General features: G+C 45.0%; 3 protein-coding genes across 10 annotated transcripts in view; 2 read left to right on the forward strand and 1 right to left on the reverse strand.

Annotated features, from left to right (window-relative positions):
• PXK (PX domain containing serine/threonine kinase like) overlaps window positions 1-4,077 on the forward strand; it is a 35,150-nt gene extending 31,073 nt beyond the window's left edge. For 3 of the 5 annotated variants that reach the window (XM_082288921.1, XM_082288922.1, XM_082288923.1), the window contains one exon: window positions 3,374-4,077. In XM_082288921.1, the coding sequence (XP_082145047.1) occupies window positions 3,374-3,555 (182 nt within the window). In that variant the 3' untranslated portion in view covers window positions 3,556-4,077. Of the gene's footprint in view, window positions 1-394; window positions 477-3,373 lie in introns of all 5 variants that reach the window. The other 2 variants (XM_082288924.1, XM_082288925.1) reach the window with 1 other exon arrangement.
• Window positions 4,078-4,203: 126 nt separating this feature from the next.
• On the reverse strand, window positions 4,204-9,116 carry PDHB (pyruvate dehydrogenase E1 subunit beta). The gene is made up of 9 exons (XM_082288926.1): window positions 8,874-9,116; window positions 8,602-8,709; window positions 8,468-8,530; window positions 8,346-8,381; window positions 7,969-8,254; window positions 7,125-7,235; window positions 6,403-6,494; window positions 5,995-6,136; window positions 4,204-5,704 (listed from the first exon to the last, which is right to left on the reverse strand). Exons 1-9 carry the CDS (start codon window positions 9,099-9,101, stop codon window positions 5,559-5,561), a joined length of 1,212 nt encoding a protein of 403 aa, XP_082145052.1. The 5' UTR covers window positions 9,102-9,116; the 3' UTR covers window positions 4,204-5,558.
• Window positions 9,117-9,137: 21 nt separating this feature from the next.
• On the forward strand, window positions 9,138-17,286 carry KCTD6 (potassium channel tetramerization domain containing 6). Of its 4 annotated transcripts, none has more exons than XM_082288928.1 (4): window positions 9,138-9,435; window positions 11,477-11,622; window positions 14,607-14,715; window positions 15,922-17,286. In XM_082288928.1, the coding sequence occupies exons 3-4, from the start codon at window positions 14,689-14,691 to the stop codon at window positions 16,606-16,608; spliced, it is 714 nt and encodes a 237-aa protein (XP_082145054.1). In that variant the 5' UTR covers window positions 9,138-9,435; window positions 11,477-11,622; window positions 14,607-14,688; the 3' UTR covers window positions 16,609-17,286. The 4 variants fall into 4 exon arrangements, with proteins under 4 accessions (XP_082145054.1, XP_082145056.1, XP_082145055.1 ...); XM_082288929.1 differs by lacking the exon at window positions 9,138-9,435 and adding an exon at window positions 9,943-10,983; XM_082288930.1 differs by lacking the exon at window positions 11,477-11,622.
• The last annotated feature ends 743 nt before the right edge of the window (window positions 17,287-18,029 follow it).

Consider the following 18,029-nt stretch of genomic DNA (forward strand, 5'->3'; position numbering starts at 1 on the left):
TAACTTTTCAGCTAACAGTATCTGTTTTCCTTTGACACGAGAACTGGATGATTGATTGTGTCCTCTCTCTTTCTCTGCTGTCTTCAATAGAGCATGCATCATTTTGAACGTGAATTTTCGGAAAAGTAAGCTAATGCTGATTTATCTCTTTAAAGATGCTCTGTTTCTGAATGGGAAAGTTGGATGCAAATCTTGAAGTTGCTTAGTATTGGGAGGGAATAGAAGAAAAAAATTTGAATGTTCTTATGGATTACTTTAATGAAATACAGCATCTTTAAAAACTATCACTAAAATTATTTTCTTTGTTTGCATCCCATTCTCAGCCAAGTTTTTAATGCTGTTTGCACAATTGCTGTCACTTTATATTCATAATTAAGTTTTTGTTTCAATTCAGGCATCAAGTTTACAGCATCTGATTTACTTCCTATTCCTTTTAACACACTCTTTTAACAAAAATGTCCCTGTAAAAACCCTTGGTAAGTTCTTGTTTGAGTGTTTTATTCTTACAAATGCATGAATGAATAAAATGTGTGTTTGCAGGCAACATCTTTCAACATATGTATTGGAAGTGTCTCGTGATAGCTGAGCACTTGTCTCAAATGTTTTTTCTAGTAAATACAGGAAAATATTTCACTGTAGGGCAGAACAATTTCATCTGTAGATGTAAATGTATATGAATACGTGTGTTTGAACTAAGATTTCTTTTGCATCACTTGTGTCAAGAAGGGAAGGAACAGCTTGGTTTTGATTACCTAACTGAAATGAATGGATTTGAAGATTTTTGAATCATGCTCTTAATTAACAGGTTCAACATGTAATGTGTTCACGGCTAGTCAAATACCATTCTGAACCCTGTGTGTATTTATGTCTTAAGGTGGAGCTCAAGTGTGAGGGTGTAATTCTGTGTTATGTTTTCTAAGAGTTTAAGTACCTGATGTTGTCAGCAGCTCAATTTCAATAATAGTGAGTCCTGAGGAATTTAACAATTTTCCAGGAAGAAAGGTGATCTATGCCCCTACTTCCCTGTCTTTTCTAGTCTTGTAAAATAACCAGATCAAAATTTCAAGATAACACATGGAATCTTGGCCTAATAATACTGAGTGATCCAAGCATTTTGTGGTTTTTTTGCCCTCAGTGTGTCAAACATGTGCCTTCCTTCACTGCATGTGTTACCATCGTATTTGTATTCCCTGGCCACTGCTTTCGTGGTCATTCCCTATTGCATCTTGTACAACTACTTGCATAGTCTCTTTCAGCCTCACCTTGCAATTCCAGACAAAATTCTTGTCTTTGTTCTCTGCACTTGCATCTCTTTGAAGCCATTTCTTTTGTGATTAGCTGCTCTCAGTGCTTTTACAGCAGTTCACCTTATCTGTTTGGGCGTAGGATCTTGGTTTTGTTCTTCCTTTGCCAAATGCCAAGTTTTTCTTTCCTGACAGTCCATCTACAAGAGACATAGGACACTCTAATGCTGGGAATGTTTTTTCAGTATTTCTAATAGTAACTTGATGCACATCTTTGGCAAGTGTAAAAAGCAGATTTGGAAATGTTAGGCGGCCCCAATATGCAATTTGTTTCAGTTTGTGCTGCCATCCTGTAAAGTTTTGGTTACTTCAGAAAGCAGTTGATCCACATGCAACAGGCAGGTTAAATTGTTTCATTGATCTCTGGTATTTCTATTAGGACTTGAGTATTTCCTCTGGAAGGGAAGAGAGTAAAGATGAGCTCAATATGGACTTCCATGCTTTGTTTTCACAGGCGGCTTTCATGCCAATGATAATTTCTCCTGAAGAGCTGGAAGTGCTACAATCACAGCACTTATTAATGTACACTGGCAAAATTGGATGCTTTATGTGAATACTCTGCATTTTGAGCTTGCTCCCATATGGGAAAAGTCGTTCTTCAAAGACTGGCACAAATAGAAAATGAGGGAGTTTTGAATTATGTCTTTCATCTAGTATAACTGCTTGTTTTAATAACAGCAGTTCTGTTTTTACTGTTACTTGTTAGTCTAAAAACAACTGTTGGTGAGGAATTGAGAGGCAAATGGAGCACAGAGAACTTTTGTCTGCTTTTTTTCTGTAGTTGAGCTTTATCCTTCATCAAATCCCCTTTGAGTCTGAGTGGCATAATGTTGCTTAATTGCTTGATATTTGCTCAATTCTAACAAGCAGTTCTCCTTCAGGAACAACAGTCTTTTGGTTACCTTAATGTTGTTTTACCTTGCCCAGTATCACAGTTCTTGCCACTTAGCAGTATATTCCTCTTTGTAAGTCAAAGCTACTGGAAGCAAGTGTTAATAGGTGCCATTTGTCTCTTTAGTCTTCCTGTGGCATAACTCATGATCTAGATGATGGAATTGACATTCACTGCTGAGTAGTTCCAAGATATGAATCATTATGCCCCTACTCCTTCCAGAATATGAGACAATATAGGCCCATTATTTTACTTGTGTAGCAATGATGGTGCAATGTGCAGCAGCAGAACTGCACAAGATCAGGGTGCTTGGAAGAGCGCCTGGGGCAAATGAGGCCACTTGCCTGGATCTGAACTGCCAGGAAACACCTCCATGCAGGCCCTCACTGCTGGACCAACTGCACGTTCCACTGTGGGCTCTGGCTTCCCAGGGAGTCAGGACATAGAGGCTGAGGCAGGATGAAAAGCACAAAGTGGATGTGGCTGGCGTAGAGAGCAAGGGACAGAGTACAAAGGTCGCTAGTGGGAACAGGAGAGGCAGGCTGGAGGTGTGTGTGACAGTGTTGTGATTCATTCAGTCTGTCAAAACAACCATTTGTTACAACATGTTTGGAGAAAGTCAAATGGAACTGTGGAATTGTAAAACAATTCCAGAAAACTCTATCTGCAGTTAGTACTTTTAAAATGAAGTATAATCTGACCAAGCAAAATGGTCATCACAAATACAACAGTGATGTGGTCCTTCATTCATAAGAATGTAGAGTTACATAAGTAAGAACAGGTAGTAAAATTTGCTTCCAGTCTTTGTTACTGTTCATGTCCCAAAGAGCAAACTGCCTCCCTAGGGCCAAATAGGAGAAGCTGAATCTGGGAAGTTCTGTTAAGTGATCTCTGTTTTCCTTGGTGCAAGATCACATGTGAGTCATGTTTTGCATCTGAGTCCTGAGGCCCTTCAGGCTTCATTTCAGAGGTATCTCAGATGTCACAACTTGCCTGCAGATAGAGGCATTTGATCACTTTGGCATTTTCCATCTGTTCTGTTCTTCACACTCCACTGGCATTCAAGGGATGACGTGACTAGTGCAGGACTGACCAAGTCCAGCCAAGCAGCCGCAGTCCTCTGTGGCAGGACATGCCCAGCATAATCAAACTCCATCTTCTCTCCCCAACTTCACAGGAGCATCGTCCATACCCCCAGCACCGCCCCTGCCACCAGCAGCTCCTGCCCCAAGCACAGAGGTGCCGACGTCGCGGCCCGACGCAAGCCGAGGAGCCTTGCTCAGCTCCATTCAAAACTTTCAGAAAGGAACTCTGAAGAAAACACAGACGTGTGACTACAGTGCTCCCAGGATCAGCTGAGGCCACTGGTCACTCCAGGATTCAATTCCCTCTCCCCCTCCTGTGCAGCAACTGACCCACCAGCACAGAGCAGCTGCAGCTCCATGCTCCCTGGTTCCAGCTTTCCTCGAGTAGCAGCACGGCCCTGCCTGAATTGCTTTGCCATGCTGGGATAAGTACTCCGGTCTTTACTTGGCTGCAAGAACCTGTGTTCTCAAGCTAAAGTTTCAGGGGTACAGCAACTTCTATATAGCTGAATAAAAGAATTCTGAAAATAGGAATGACCATGATGATGGCGAATTAATGCATTTTTCCTAGCTCCATCCCACCCCTTTTTTCAAATTACAGGAATGTAGTTTTAGTCTGCTCAATTTTTCAACTCTCTTCATGCACTTGTAACTCATCTTAATTCTTGCTGCATGGAGTCAACAAGTCTGTTTTACATAATCCAACTCTTAAAGCATACTGCACAGGTGAGGGAACAGGAGAATTATATCTTATTCCCATCATCTTTGCTGGTGGAGTTAAAATGCTGTCTCATTAAGCTTGTTTAAATGGACATCCTACCTGCAACTCTAGGGGCAAGTGTTTTTAAATGAGGAAGCAGCTGAAGTGGGACGTAATAGGGCACTGGGATGTTACTGTTGATTTAATTAAATGCGAAGTTACTTCAAGCTAATTCTATCATTTAAACTTTATTGAAAGATCCTTTTTGATTTAAAACCTTAAAGAAATTGCACTTTAAAGGATTATAGATAATCCATTTTTTAAAATTCAAGTACATCAGTGTTTGTTACTATGCAGAGAATGTCTGTACAAAGTTTCATGTAACCTGTGATATTCAGTCATTTTTATTAAAATCTTAATGGAATTCCTTCAGCAGTGTGTGGTGGGTATGTTCATCTGGGACTGAACCTCCAAGCCAGACTTCCCAAGAACTGAACAGCACCTCTGCTAAAGGAAATACCCTGGAAAATACTCCTGGCTCTTCAGAAACAGGACCCAAGCTCTTTTGTCTGCTGATTGAGAGATACTTCCTCTCCCCCTGTTCACCTGAGGTGCAGAGCAGGCCCCACTGCACAGGCTCCTCAGGGCAGCTTTCCCTGTGTACCAGAAGCTGCTGAGGGAAGCCTGGCAGAGCTCCCTGGGAGGCAGTGATCTCCAAAAGGCTGCTCCGACGGCTTCCCAGCTCTTCACACACAATCCACACACCTGCTGCTTAGGCTCAGTGCAGCTGAATAAACTAACTCATTTTGCACTGCAAGAACTATAGCTGGAGTCTGCTGTTGTCAGCCCAGGCGAAGAGTTAAAAAAAAAGAAACCAGAAAAAATTTGAACAGTAAAAGCAAAGCATCTGAGCACATATTTTTTATCACTGTTATGTGGCAGCTAGTAAAGAAAAATTAGGTACTGTTTCCCATCACATACTGGAAAGACTCACAATTTTTATTTCAGCTCTTGTACAGAAGCCTTTCTGCATGTGCAGAGTGCTCTTCAAACCAGCCACCTTCTCTTAACCCAGCCCGTGGGCTGCCACAGCCTCTGCTCAGAGCTGCACTGAACTGCTGCACTGACAGGCTGGGCTTCATCTGATCAGCCTGATCATTCCTTTTTAATGAGCCTTGCAACCATGGGCTCCTACAGCCATACAGCATTCAGGGCCTGCTCTTGCTCTTTGCAGCTCTGTACTCAATCACTGCTACAGCAAGTTCAACACAGCTCCTCTGGTACTTACCAGCCAAGCAAAACCAGAGGATTTTTACCTTGCTCTGAATTTAGAACAGCACTTCTCCACAAACAGTAGCACTAACCCGACTGTACTGTTGAACAAACAAGCATTACCACATTGTTGCATACATGAAGTGTGGCTTTGGGGGTAACTCCATATAAATATTTTGGGACGTCACTATACTTTCCCCACTGTACAAAAGTTCATGGAGCTTATACAACAGAAATTATGCATACAACGTGCCCAACACCAATAATGCCTTGTAAAGCAGGACTTTAAAACATGTATTTACAACTTATATATTCAAAGCTTTTTTCACTGCAAATACTATATCCTTCACTTGAGGTATGCAGTTATCCTCTAAGATTTTTGCGTAAGGCATGGGGACATCGGCACCAGTGACACGCACAGCTGGAGCATCCAAGTAGTTAAAGGCAGGTCCTGAAACAGAAAACAGTGTCAGGTTGCCAAGTACTACAGTTTTGCCTTAATTCAATTTCTTAATTTTACTCTAGTTAAACAATTTTGTTCCTGTAGCTCTAATATTCCAGAGTGGTGTTCTGGCTTGTTTGTGTTCATGCACTCTGGCGTTTGTTCATCCACCCTGTGAAAATCCCTAGAGCAAGACAGCTCCAGCTCGTCTGACATAACCTCTGCCTTTGCCTGGCTTCATCAAGAATAATCAGGATTTAGAGTAGGGAATGAGAGCAATGTACTGTGAAACTCGGTACCTTCCATGATCCTGGCACAGATTTCAGCTCCTACTCCAAACTGGGGCCAGCCTCCTTCTACAGTTACCAGATGGTTTGTCTTGACCACGCTGGCTTCCACCGTTTCGATGTCCATTGGTCGAATGGTTCGCAGGTTTATAACCTGGGGGAAAAAGGGAGAGTGTGAGCCTTGGTGTGATCTGAGCCTGTAACTGTTTGGGTACAGGGCCCTTCAGCACTTTCAGCTGTTCTGACTCTAAAGACAAGACTCACTAAAATTTTGGTTCGGAAATGTGAAAGGCACATGCTGTTAAGGTACTTAGAAGTATTAAGACCCTTGTACTTAATACACTGAAGTTTTGCAGAACCTGAACATGAACTTTTTTCCCCCAGTTCAGGGGAAGAGAAGGGAACCCAAATCCCACTCACCTCACACTCTACACCTTCTTTAGAAAGTACAGCAGCTGCTTCCATACAATGGCCAACAGGTCTTGAGTGTGACACTAATGTAACGTGAGTTCCTAGAACAGAAACAAGTGTCAGAAAAAACCTCTTTAAGATTTAAAGCTTTTTTCTAGACCTCAGGCTCCTTTCAAGGTAGCATTAGGATTCACTTGCAAATTTAAGGTTCATAGATTTGTTTGAAATACTGAGCCCAGACATACTATGGAGAGAGGAAGGACCACATTAAGACACAAACTTTACCCTTGAATTCAGGGAACTGAAGAGGTATTTAATATAGTTTTCAGATTATCCTTTTCAAACATTTACATAATTTAGAGGTAAATTATGAACAAGTGGGCTGGAACACTACAGTGCTCTCTTTTTGCATTTTTGACCAAAATTACATACTTAGGTGTGGAAAAAACTGTTTCAGCCATCACCTACCCAATTTCTATACTACAGAACAAATCCTTTATGGAATCCTTTAGAAGGGTATAGTTTTAGCTGAGATATGGACAATCAGGTGATATTTCCTTGTAAGGACAACAAAACATGAAACCACACTACTAGATAAAAGAACATTTGAACACTTAACATTTGAAATACTTTTCTGTGCCCAGTGATAGCAGCATCCTGAACAGCCGAGGGGTTAAGACAAGTCCCCAAGCACATCAATTAATAAGGAAACAAATGTATTCTCAGCTTACCTTGCCTTTCTATTTTAGCTTTTCCAATGGGAATAACAAATTCCTTTGACTGTGCCTGTTCAGACATTTCAAAGGGAACACCATACAGTAATTCATTTTCCAGCATCACAACTAGAAGGAAACATACTTGGATTAACGTGTACATCTGCAGGCACAGGCCTGCACTGACCATTAATGGTCCTGCAGCAGCTCAAGACCATAAACCCATCCAGGCAACAAGGGAGTGAGGACTATGTTTGCAGAAGCAAGTAAAAAAAAAAAAAAAAAAAAAAAAAACCACAAATCTAAGTCTTTACTTCAATAATGAATTATTTAAAAAACTTTCCACAGCTACTCTGAAATGAGGCCAAGTATTTTACTTTTGGTACACGACAGTACAATTGCTAGTTTTAGAAAGGTCTCACATTTCTAATTACTGTTTGTGAAAAATAAAGACAAAGGCTTCCCTGCTCTTAACTAATGACATTCTGAATTTATCACTTGAATTTCATGATCTGTAAAATTGAGTTACGTAGGCGCTATATATACAAGATCTCCTTCTAACTCATCTTCATTCTTTTTAATCCCTTTATGATAGATTTACAAATGCTTCCAGATTTCCTGGTTGATACCAAACTAGCACTAAAACTGTGTACCCATCAGCAGCACAAAAATCAGCCTACTGTTAGCATGGCAGGGGACTGTTAGGGAAAGCATAAAGCCCTCTGTGTCTTTTTAAGTACCCTAAAACAGCAGTAAATCAACCTTGAGTGCTTTAGGGTTTAACCAACCTTTGTTTTTGTGGTGAAAACAGACATTCCTTAGGATTGAGTGCCAGGTATTGCCATGACCTGCTTGTGCTCACCTGGATTATCATCCCGTATTGATGCCTTCAGCAGCCCTTTGGCATCTTCTGCGCTCCAAGGACTGACAACTTTGAGGCCGGGGCAGTGCCCATACCAGGCTGCAAAGCACTGGGAATGCTGGGCTGCAACGCCAGCTGATGCTCCGTTGGGGCCTCGGAAGACAATGGGAACAGCGATGGATCCCGCAGACATATAACAGGTCTTGGCAGCAGAGTTGATAACCTGATCAATTGCTTGCATGGAGAAGTTGAATGTCATGAATTCACACACTGGTCTCAACCCTGCCTGTTAAATATACTGAAATGTATTACCATGTTTTTACATAAAAACAGTTTAATTTTTAAAACCAGAAGTAGAGAAATGCAAATGTACAAACCATAGCAGCACCGACAGCAATTCCTGCAAAGCCCATCTGAAAGAGAAGGAAACCAAGGGGTAAGGATCAGGGAGCTTAAGATGATGGAGGGATGACCAGGGTAAGAGACAGGGCAGCCTTACCTCGGATATCGGGGTGTCGATCACCCTTTTGTCGCCGTACTTCTTCCAGAGACCCCTGGAGATCTGCAGGGCAGGAGGAAGGAGTCAGGGCCCGACTGAGGCCCTTTCCCGGGCCGCTAACGGCTCCCACGTACCTTGTAAGCACCATCGTACTGTGCCACCTCCTCGCCCAGCAGGAAGACGCGCTCGTCCCGCTCCAGCTCCTCATCCAGCGCCTGGTTCAGCGCGTCCCGCACCGTCACCTGCGAGACAGCGGTAGGCGGGCTGGGCGGGGACACATTCCCCACACGCCGGGAGTCACCTCAGCCCGCGGGCGAGGTCACCTCACCGCCCGCCCGCTCGCCCCGGGGCCGGACCCTTCCCTGAGGGGCGCGAGCCCCTCTCCGCGGGCAGCCCTCCCCGCTACCTGTATGGCGGCGGGCGCGGAGAGGCGGAGGCCCCTGCGCTGCTGGAGCCGCTGGAGCGGGGGCGCGGCGCTGCGGCCGTGCGGAGCGAGGCGGGCGCCCAGCGCCAGGTGCCGCAGAGCCGCCGCAGCCAGCGCCATCTTGCCCGTGTCCTCTCGCCCTGCGGCCGCCTGACCCCGCCTCCCTCGCTCTCGCGAGAGCGCCCGCGGCGCGCGGCCTTTACGCGCCATTTCCGGCACCGGGGCCGTCGGGGACCCCCGCGGGGCCGCGCGCCCGAACGCCCCGCCCGCGGCTCCGGCCGGGCCCGCGCAGCCCCGCGGGGACGCGCCCGCGAGAACGTGCCCGCACCTCCGGGCGGCCCTGAGGGCGGCGGGAACGCGCGTCCCGGCCGCGCCCGTCCGCCCCGCCCCGTCACCGACCGCCGGGGCGGGGCTCGCCGGGACACTCCCCCGCGCCGTCCCCGCCCGCGCCGGCGGCTCCGCTCCGGCGGCTCCGCTCCGGTCTTGGGCGCAGTCCCCGTCGCTGCCGCCGCCGGGCTTCGCCTCAGCGCCGAGAGCTGCGCCCGTGAGTGCCGGGCCGGGCGGGAGGCGCGGGGACGAGCGCCCGGGGCTGCCCCGGCTCGGGGGCGGTGGTGCGGGGCGGGGGCCGCAGCCGCGGTGGGGAGCGCGTTACGGGGCGGGCAGCGGGGCAGGTGCCGGGCCGGGCTCCCGGGGCCGGGCCGGGCACAGGGAGCGGAGGGCCCGTGATTGGGCGGGGGTGGGACAGGTGTTACGGGGGTCCTGTCCCCGGTCGGGCTCGGGGAGGGCGCAGTGGGGATGCCCTGGTGGGAGCCGCGGTGCCCGGCGGTGATTTCTGGCAGGGAGGGTCTGGGACCCATGGGCTTCGCTCCGGGCGGGGAGGGGAGCGGGTCCTGCTGCCCCACGGGGAGAGGAGGCAGAGCTGGGAGTCTGTTTTGGGATGGGGGTGAGGCCGTGGCCTCTTGGGTCACTTGCGGGGAGAGAGGCAGAACGGGTTCATTTCCAGCGTCTTTGCTGAATCACTGTGATCCGGTGGAGAGTTCTTTTACCACGAACTCGTTGGCTCCTCTGGGATGGAAACGGCTGTTCCTCGGCTCTTGCTGAAGCCCTGAATCCCACTCTGGGCTTTCGAGGGGGATCTTGATGGGATTTCTGTCCCATCTTGCTGTCATTCCTTGGTCCGTGTGCGTGCTAAGCCCCATCAGTGTGTGCAGGGAGGCTCGGTGTTTCTGACACCTGCCTGCCGCCAAAACTGTTCAGAGGCGTTGTTTCCTCATTGGAAAAACACTGGTTAATATCACAGAAGCAAAGTACATGGATAAACCCCAATTATTATCACAAGTCCTGGAAGCGTGGGTGCCCCGGGTTGCTTCAGCAGGACCAGGCTGGATATAAGAGTCTTCCTTTGGGTCTCTGATAGGAGGGCCAAAGTCATACTGGGATGTGAGCTCTTCCAACAAGAAGCAATTAAAATAAAGGTTTGAAATCTGGACTTAGGATGTCGTAGAGCTCCTTGGGAGGGAGGAGGGAAGGAAACTTCAGGAGCTTGGAATTTATAGTGAAGCAATTAAAAATAAAGGAGTAAAAATGCTGAGTGGCTGGCGTGAGCATTTTCCCATCCTGCCTGAGGTAAAGACTGAGTATTAGTAAAAAACAGCTCAAGAAAAGCAAGAACTAAGTTAACTTCTAATAAACTGCATTTGTCATTATAAACTGGACTTGTAGAAGGTGATAGGTGCTTTCTTTAGTGAAGCCGATCTGCTGAACTACCAGAAGATCTGGTAACTAGTTGTTTTGAGAGTGCTCCTCCTCCTCACTCCCCTGGTTAGGGTGGCATAGAGCTGGAGCTCAGGGGTTGCTCTGCAGACCCTCAGCTCACTGTAGTTCGGTGGACAACAGTCAGCACTGGTGCTGCTCAGTGTTTGTTAGTTCAGGTGAGTCACCAATAATTTACAGCAAGAACTTGCCTTTCAAATGTTCTGACTGGCTGGGAAAGAGAGAGGTTGTCCCTGTACAGTGTAACTATGCTGGGGGATGGAGTTTCTTCTCATCTTGTGAGATCTTAAGTGTGAGAGGCAGGGAGCTCACAAAGGGGGTGAGTAGCTAAAATGCCAAGTGTATGTTGGAGTCTTACCTTGCTCTTTTAAATTTTTAAGTTGCCATTGCTAGAATTCCTTCCATCTCTCTATTGACCTAGAAATCAAAGGTAATGCTTGAAGTTAAACAGCCTGTGCTATAATATAGTTACCAAACTGTCCATGGAAGACTATTGCTACAAGTGAATCCCTTAATTCTTTTGTTTGAAAAACTAGATGAAGAACATTCAGAGCAAATCAGGTGGTCTGTGCCTCCTGACTTACAACTGCTGGGTGTATTTCTGCTCTTCCTTTGAGTACCTGTGTTACACCAGTGCCGGGGGTCTCTCCAGGAGTGGTGGTAGCCTGTAGTCCCAGCAGTGCAAATGCCTGGCAGTGCTACTGGCATCCCCTGGCCTGGCCTGAGCTTGTGTCTCTGTGTGTGTGTGTGTGTGTGTGTTTCCCCAGATGCAGATGTTCATCTGACTCTTAAATGCTTTCTTTGAATTTCAGCTTGCAAACTGGTTTGCAGCTCTGTTCTGGGAGAAGCCCTGCTGAAGTTAGTGGCACTACCTGTTGCAGCAGTGTTGCTGATAAACAGCCTTGTAATCCTCTGAGTCATAACATATGAAATAAGAGTGAGCGTTTTATAAATGCAGGTATCCGGTTTGGTGTGTCGAGTGTAAAGTGATGACTTGAGTCCTTTTCTCGCTTCTCATTGTGCCATTCCAGTTCTGGCTGTACGGGGCTGTGGCAGGAGCCCCAGTGACCGTGTCACTGCTGTGTGTCCTCTCCCTGCATGCAGAGCAGTGTCATGACAGCAGGACTGTGGTTTGACACCATCCGTGCACTTCTGCTCCTACCAGAGAGGGACATCCCGTTCGGCTTAACTGTGTCAGCAATTTGTCTGACTGAATTTCACCTCAAGTATTTTTTGTGGTTATTAAATATAGGCTGCCTTGGGATATGACTGTGTCTTGTCTGTAATTTGCTGTCTGGACAGGAGTAGCTGCATTCGCAGGGCTATCCCTGTGTGCAGTCCATTGATGTGTGACACAAGGACAGAGCTGGCTTGAGGCTGCCTGTGCTGGGAGATGGATGGAGTGTCTGCCCACCCCCACTGATGATCACTGTATTCCATTCAGGAAGATTTAAAGCATTGTTAAAAGGGCACATGTCATGAAGGGCATCCATCTTCAGCCTTGCTGTGATGTGGTTGGTGATTAGCTCAGGTTGTACCCAGACTAAGCTACTTTCACCTGTGAAGTTGTCTAGAAATTCAGAGCTCCCAGGCTGATGAGGGAAGTAGTGAATAGTTGGGATCACACTAGGGCATTTTAGGATGGCCTCCTGCTATCATCCTTTCATGCGGTGCATCTCGTTCCAGCACTGGTTTTCTGGGGAGGCCTGTGTGTGCCTTGTGGTTCTGGGTCCTTACGCAAAGGTCACCGAGATTTCTCCATGCCCCTTCTATGTTGAGGGCTAGGTTTGTTTCAGATAATTGCTCTTGTAAATTATTCACTCCAGTGTTACACCGCAGTGCTGTGATCAAAGATTAAATCATGCCTTTGCACAGGCTTGCAGTGTCATTCTCTTTCTTTCCCTCATGAAGTCTTGATTCATCTGTAGTGGACTTACATGCTGACCAAAATAACATCATATTTACCAGTTAAAATAACACTGATGGACATCTCTCTCTGTCTTTGAAATATCCTGGATGTGTAATTTGAGTTAATTTTATTAAGACTGCAGATCTCTTCTGTCATGATTACTGGCGAGGTTTCTGGCTGGCTGCATCATTTCACTTTCAAGTGAGTATCAGAAACCTGTACCAGTCTCATATGGTTTTAATGCATCTGCGTGTTATCCTCATCTTGTACTTGACCAGAATAGCACCTTCAAGGGCTGGAATTTAAAAAGTCTGGTTTATTGCTAAAAGTTTACAAACTGTACTTGAGTGACAGTTCAAAAAAAAACCAACCCAAGAAATCAAACGAAACCAAAACAACAAAAGAAAAAAAAAAACAAAAAACAAACAAACAAAAAAAAAAAACAACCCTGAAAGAATTCACTTCTTGATTTGTAAGCAGTTAAAAAAAATAATTACAGAGGTTGGCAAAAGAGCTGGTGTTCCAGGTTTATCTGCTGTTGGGGGGTGTGCTTTAATGTACTCTCTTGAGGCATGCTGTGTCTCTTAATTTGTAAAAATAGGATCCTGGTATGACTTGTTCTGTATCTTAGTATTCCTAAGTCTTCTGTTGTCTGACCTCACTATTTTCATACACTGATTTTGGTTTTTTTACTCTTTAATCCACCTGAGATGCAGCTGAGGCTGTGCTTGTGCTGCTGGGTCCCAAAGACCTGACCTGCTGGACACTGTTTAGCTCAGGCTGTGGATTTGGGCAGGGCAGCAGAGCACAGAGAGGTGGGATGTACTGCCTTGTTCTGTGGTGAATGAAACCAACCTCATTTCGTAGGATTGAGACGGGCAAGTTATCTTACTTGTTTGGGAATTAACTGTGAACCTTCAGTTGTTTTGGAATGTGGGGCTCTGGCTTGGCTAAGTCTTTGTGCTGTCTTTAGCTGGGTGGCTGTATGTTCAAGTTTGTTAGTAAAGAGGATGGGACCAGAATCTTGGGAACTGTGTGGTCTTTTAAGATGTAAAAATAAAGCTGAGAAGCTCTACCCTACTTAAAACAGGCTGACCTAAATTTTCAGCAATTCTAGCAGAGAGGCAGGCTCTGGGTAGGAATAAAGGCTTACTGATGACTGGCTTCCCTGTCCTTCCCTGGCTTGACATGGTTGACAGGCCACCTTTGGCAAATCAACACTGGTGTCTGAGGTCATTCACTTCCCCCTTCCCCGAGTTGCACAACCTGGCTGTGGATTTGCCTTGTGCTCATATGGACAGTCCCCTTGTTATGCAAGTCAACAGTTCAGCATCTTCTGGGAAGTCACAGCATGAATCTCTTCTCAAATTGCTTTTGTTGGAGTGTGTTGACAACATGTTAGATGTCCTCTGGCTTGTCCCTGCAGAGATTGCTTTTGAGAGTAGGTGTCTGGGAAGTCCATTCATACTCTTTGTCTGTAGATTAATGTTCTTGCTATCAGTTGCACTTCTCCACTACTGAATTATTAATTCTGCAGTGAGAGTTTTTTTCTTCTTAGTGTTCATTGACTTCCATGCATGATTTATTCTTCTGAGCAGTTTGAAACTGGAGCATGGGAATGTTGACTAATATTAACGGATCGCATGTGTGACCTCAGAGGTGGCTAAAGAAACTTTTTTTAATTGGGAAAATGACATCTGTCTTTCAAAATAGTCACAGTTTCCCAGGTGAAAGGTTGCTTGTGCAGTTGTATTACCCTCAGAGGTACATTGCTTGTTATTCAAGAAAACTGGGATGTTCAGGCAACTGGTGGAGTGGTTACCTGTGTGCTCCAGAGACAGTCCTGTGGGTAGCGTGATGGGAGAAGGGGGAAAAAGTGGGTTTGCAGATTCTCCTGCTAATGTGACTTTGTAGCTGAATGCTTTCCTGGCAGAGAGCCTGCCTTTGACTGGAAAGCATTCCCCTTGGTGTTCTTGTAGGTACTGATCGTCTGCCATGTTTTGTTCTGTGTTTGTGTGTGCTTTTTCCTGCAGGGAGGTAAGAGGAGGGGAATCGTATATCCTTTCAGCAGCCTTCTGTTAAACTTGGAATACCACAGTTCAAGCACTTGAACAGATGGATAATGGAGACTGGGGATATATGGTGAGTGCAAGTGTGTGCTGTGTGCTACAACTGGGCTTCCGAGGTCTTGCAGCAAAAATCCTTCCAGATCTGCCTTCTGTAGATCCAGAGCTTCAGTCATGAGAGGGAAATCTATGCCTGTTAAAACAGCCTTACAACAGCTTACTCACCTTCCTTGGAGTGCTGCACCTCCTGTGCAGTTTGTGGGCAGTGCCCAGGTTCACATTTCCTAGGGACAATCAGCCAGGACTGAACTGATGCCTTGAGCTCACTGCTATCGTTTTCCTAACACAAAGGCCAAAAATAGTTTGTGCTTTCTGCTTATCATTTTAAGGACTTTGTCATTTTATTTATAAAGAAAAATATTTTTCCTTGTAAACCTTGTCTCAAACTAGACAAGCACATCTTATTTTCCTCCCCTTCTCATTCTGCTGCCATGCATATGTCTCTTTTCTCTGGCTGGCTGCAGTCCTGGTTGTTAGAGTTGGTGGCCAGATGGGATTTATGTTCCTTTCTCTCTTGCTTCCTCATGTGCTATCTGGAATCTGATGCAGACTGGTTTGTGCTCTGGCCCCCTCTTCTATGAGACATGCTAATTTGTTAATAAATACTTCTTTCTAGAGTTAAAAGCTGAAAGTTCTTTTTTCCCCTTGCCTGTTTTAATGAAGCCTCTGAACCAAAGCATGGATTATTTTGATTGTGAGCTCTTGGACCTATGTTTAAACTTGCATCGTCTTCCTCTTTTGAGGGAGAAAAAGAGGCTTAACATTTGTTTGGCTGATTTTTTTCTTTCTTTTTTTTTTTTTGGTTTTGGTTTTGTTGTAGAATGAGAGACAGATTGTGAAAGTAGGGAACATTGCTGGGCCTCATTCTGACTAACTTGTTCTTCAGGAAATTTCTCTGTTCTCATTTCCCCATCTGTAGAATAGGAAGAAACTTGCTGCCCAAATGCAAAACTTGCTCCTGTGACAGTAGCTCAGTTGTTAAGATTTCTAAAGCATTCTGGAAATGTGTGTTCTGCATGCTAAGTATCATCCTGTCTAGTTGCCAGTTGTGCCTTGTTGCTAGGTGGCTTGGATTTGTTCAGGTTGGAACAGCCCTTAGAGGCATTGAACAGGAGAAGTGTGATTCTCTCCAGTTTCCCAGCAGTATTTGCCATGTGTGTCAGTGAGGTGATCGAATCTTCTTGTTGGGGCTTGATAAACTCTGCAATTTCTCTCTTTCTAGATGACTGATCCAGTCACGCTAAATGTGGGTGGACACATGTATACGACCTCCCTCACAACTCTAACGAGATATCCTGACTCAATGCTCGGGGCCATGTTCAGGGGAGACTTCCCCACTGCCAGGGACTCTCAGGGCAATTACTTTATTGACAGAGATGGACCACTTTTCCGTTATGTTCTTAACTTTTTAAGGACCTCAGAGCTCACTTTGCCACTGGACTTCAAGGAGTTTGACTTGCTCCGGAAGGAAGCGGACTTCTATCAGATTGAGCCCTTAATTCAGTGTCTTAATGACCCCAAGCCTCTGTATCCTGTGGATACCTTTGAGGAGGTGGTGGAGCTGTCCAGCACCCGCAAGCTTTCCAAGTACTCCAACCCGGTGGCTGTGATCATCACGCAGCTCACCATCACGACGAAAGTCCATGCACTACTGGAAGGCATTTCAAACCACTTCACCAAGTGGAATAAGCACATGATGGACACCAGGGACTGCCAGGTGTCCTTCACCTTTGGGCCATGCGATTACCACCAGGAAGTGTCGCTCCGAGTCCATCTCATGGAGTACATCACAAAGCAAGGCTTCACGATCAGGAACACCAGAGTCCATCACATGAGCGAGCGTGCCAATGAAAACACAGTGGAGCATAACTGGACTTTCTGTAGACTGGCACGGAAAACAGATGACTGATTCTGACTCCACAGGAGCCACTTCAGTGATTAGCAACTTAATTGGACAGTAAACCCAAGAGAGTCTGGATTTTGACTAAAGCAACAATATGGGCTTTTTTTATACGACTATTTATTGTTTATCAGTGAGGACTGGAGGAGTTTCATTCTCTAGCAGCTCAGTTCTTTTGTGCAGTTCAGAAAAAAAACCGTGCATGTGCCTGTTCAGTCAAGACACCTTTTTGTTTGAAAGAGGGAGTCCGAAGAATTAGTACGATAGGGTATTTTGTGTCATTAACACAATTCTCTGACTCAACTCAAAGTGCTAAAATTACCTCTTGTTTAAATGGTTTCTAATCCATCTAATGCTATGACACTGGGAGCAAGAAACAAAAAAGATTTTAAAATGCAGTTGGGGGAGAAGCTGCTATTGTGTAGACTAATTTAGTTTATAAATCAATAAACAGTATTGTAATATTCTAGGAAAACAAATCCCACCCTTTAAAAGTACTTGATAAGTACAGTTTCTTACAGTTATGACAACTGTTTCTTTCTATGCATATAAATCAAGCAACCAAATATTATCTGTAGCCATGGAAATATGATTACAAATATTTATATTGGATTCTAAATGCAAAGTGTCCCTGTGGTAGAATTCATATTTTTAATGCCTGGTGCAATATTATTCCCAAGTGTAATGCCTGCCAGAAGAAGCTAATAAAAATGTGAAATACAGAATACTGTTTTGTATTTTCTTTTTGTCTTTTAGAACTCTCATACTTAAAAAAACAAACCCAACCAAACAAAAAACCCCACACCCAAATCCTGTTTTTTTGTGCTGCAGAGTAATTCAGGTGTTCTGGTAGGGCCCTGTTTTCTTCCATTAATGATGTAATTTGTTCCTTTTTATGTTAATCAGATGATTAAAATGTCTTCATTATAGACAAAGCCTGTATTCTGAAAACTGCTTTAGATTGATAGATGGCAAATATTTGTACTGGCTAAAGGGGTAGGGATGGAGGGAACACAGAGCCTAAATACTTGTAGCTGCTAATAGAGTTGCCTGGTTTGTCAGCACTTTATCTACTGACTTTATATATATAATTTTAACTGCAGAAAGCTTTTTCTGGTGATGTTCAAGTCAAGGCACTCAAGTTCTTTGGCTTTACTCAATTTCATATAGACATTTCTACTTATCCTGGTCCCTTCGTCGTAGTTTTTAATAGAATTTCTGGTTATGCTCTAACTTGATTGCAGCTGGGAGCTTTCCATCCCATATCTGGCTCTAAAGTCCTATCTTGGGGGGTATTTCTCTGTCATATTTTGTCTCTTCATACATTGCAGGTTTTTGACTTATGTAATAAGAGCAGCAGTGAGAGCTTTATTCTTGCTATCAAGGAGGGAAGAGAAGCAGAACTGATGAAGCTCAGGAAAAGTTGTTTC

This window comes from Coloeus monedula (assembly GCF_965178545.1).
Source record: "Coloeus monedula genome assembly, chromosome: 11".
Taxonomy (NCBI): domain Eukaryota; kingdom Metazoa; phylum Chordata; class Aves; order Passeriformes; family Corvidae; genus Coloeus; species Coloeus monedula.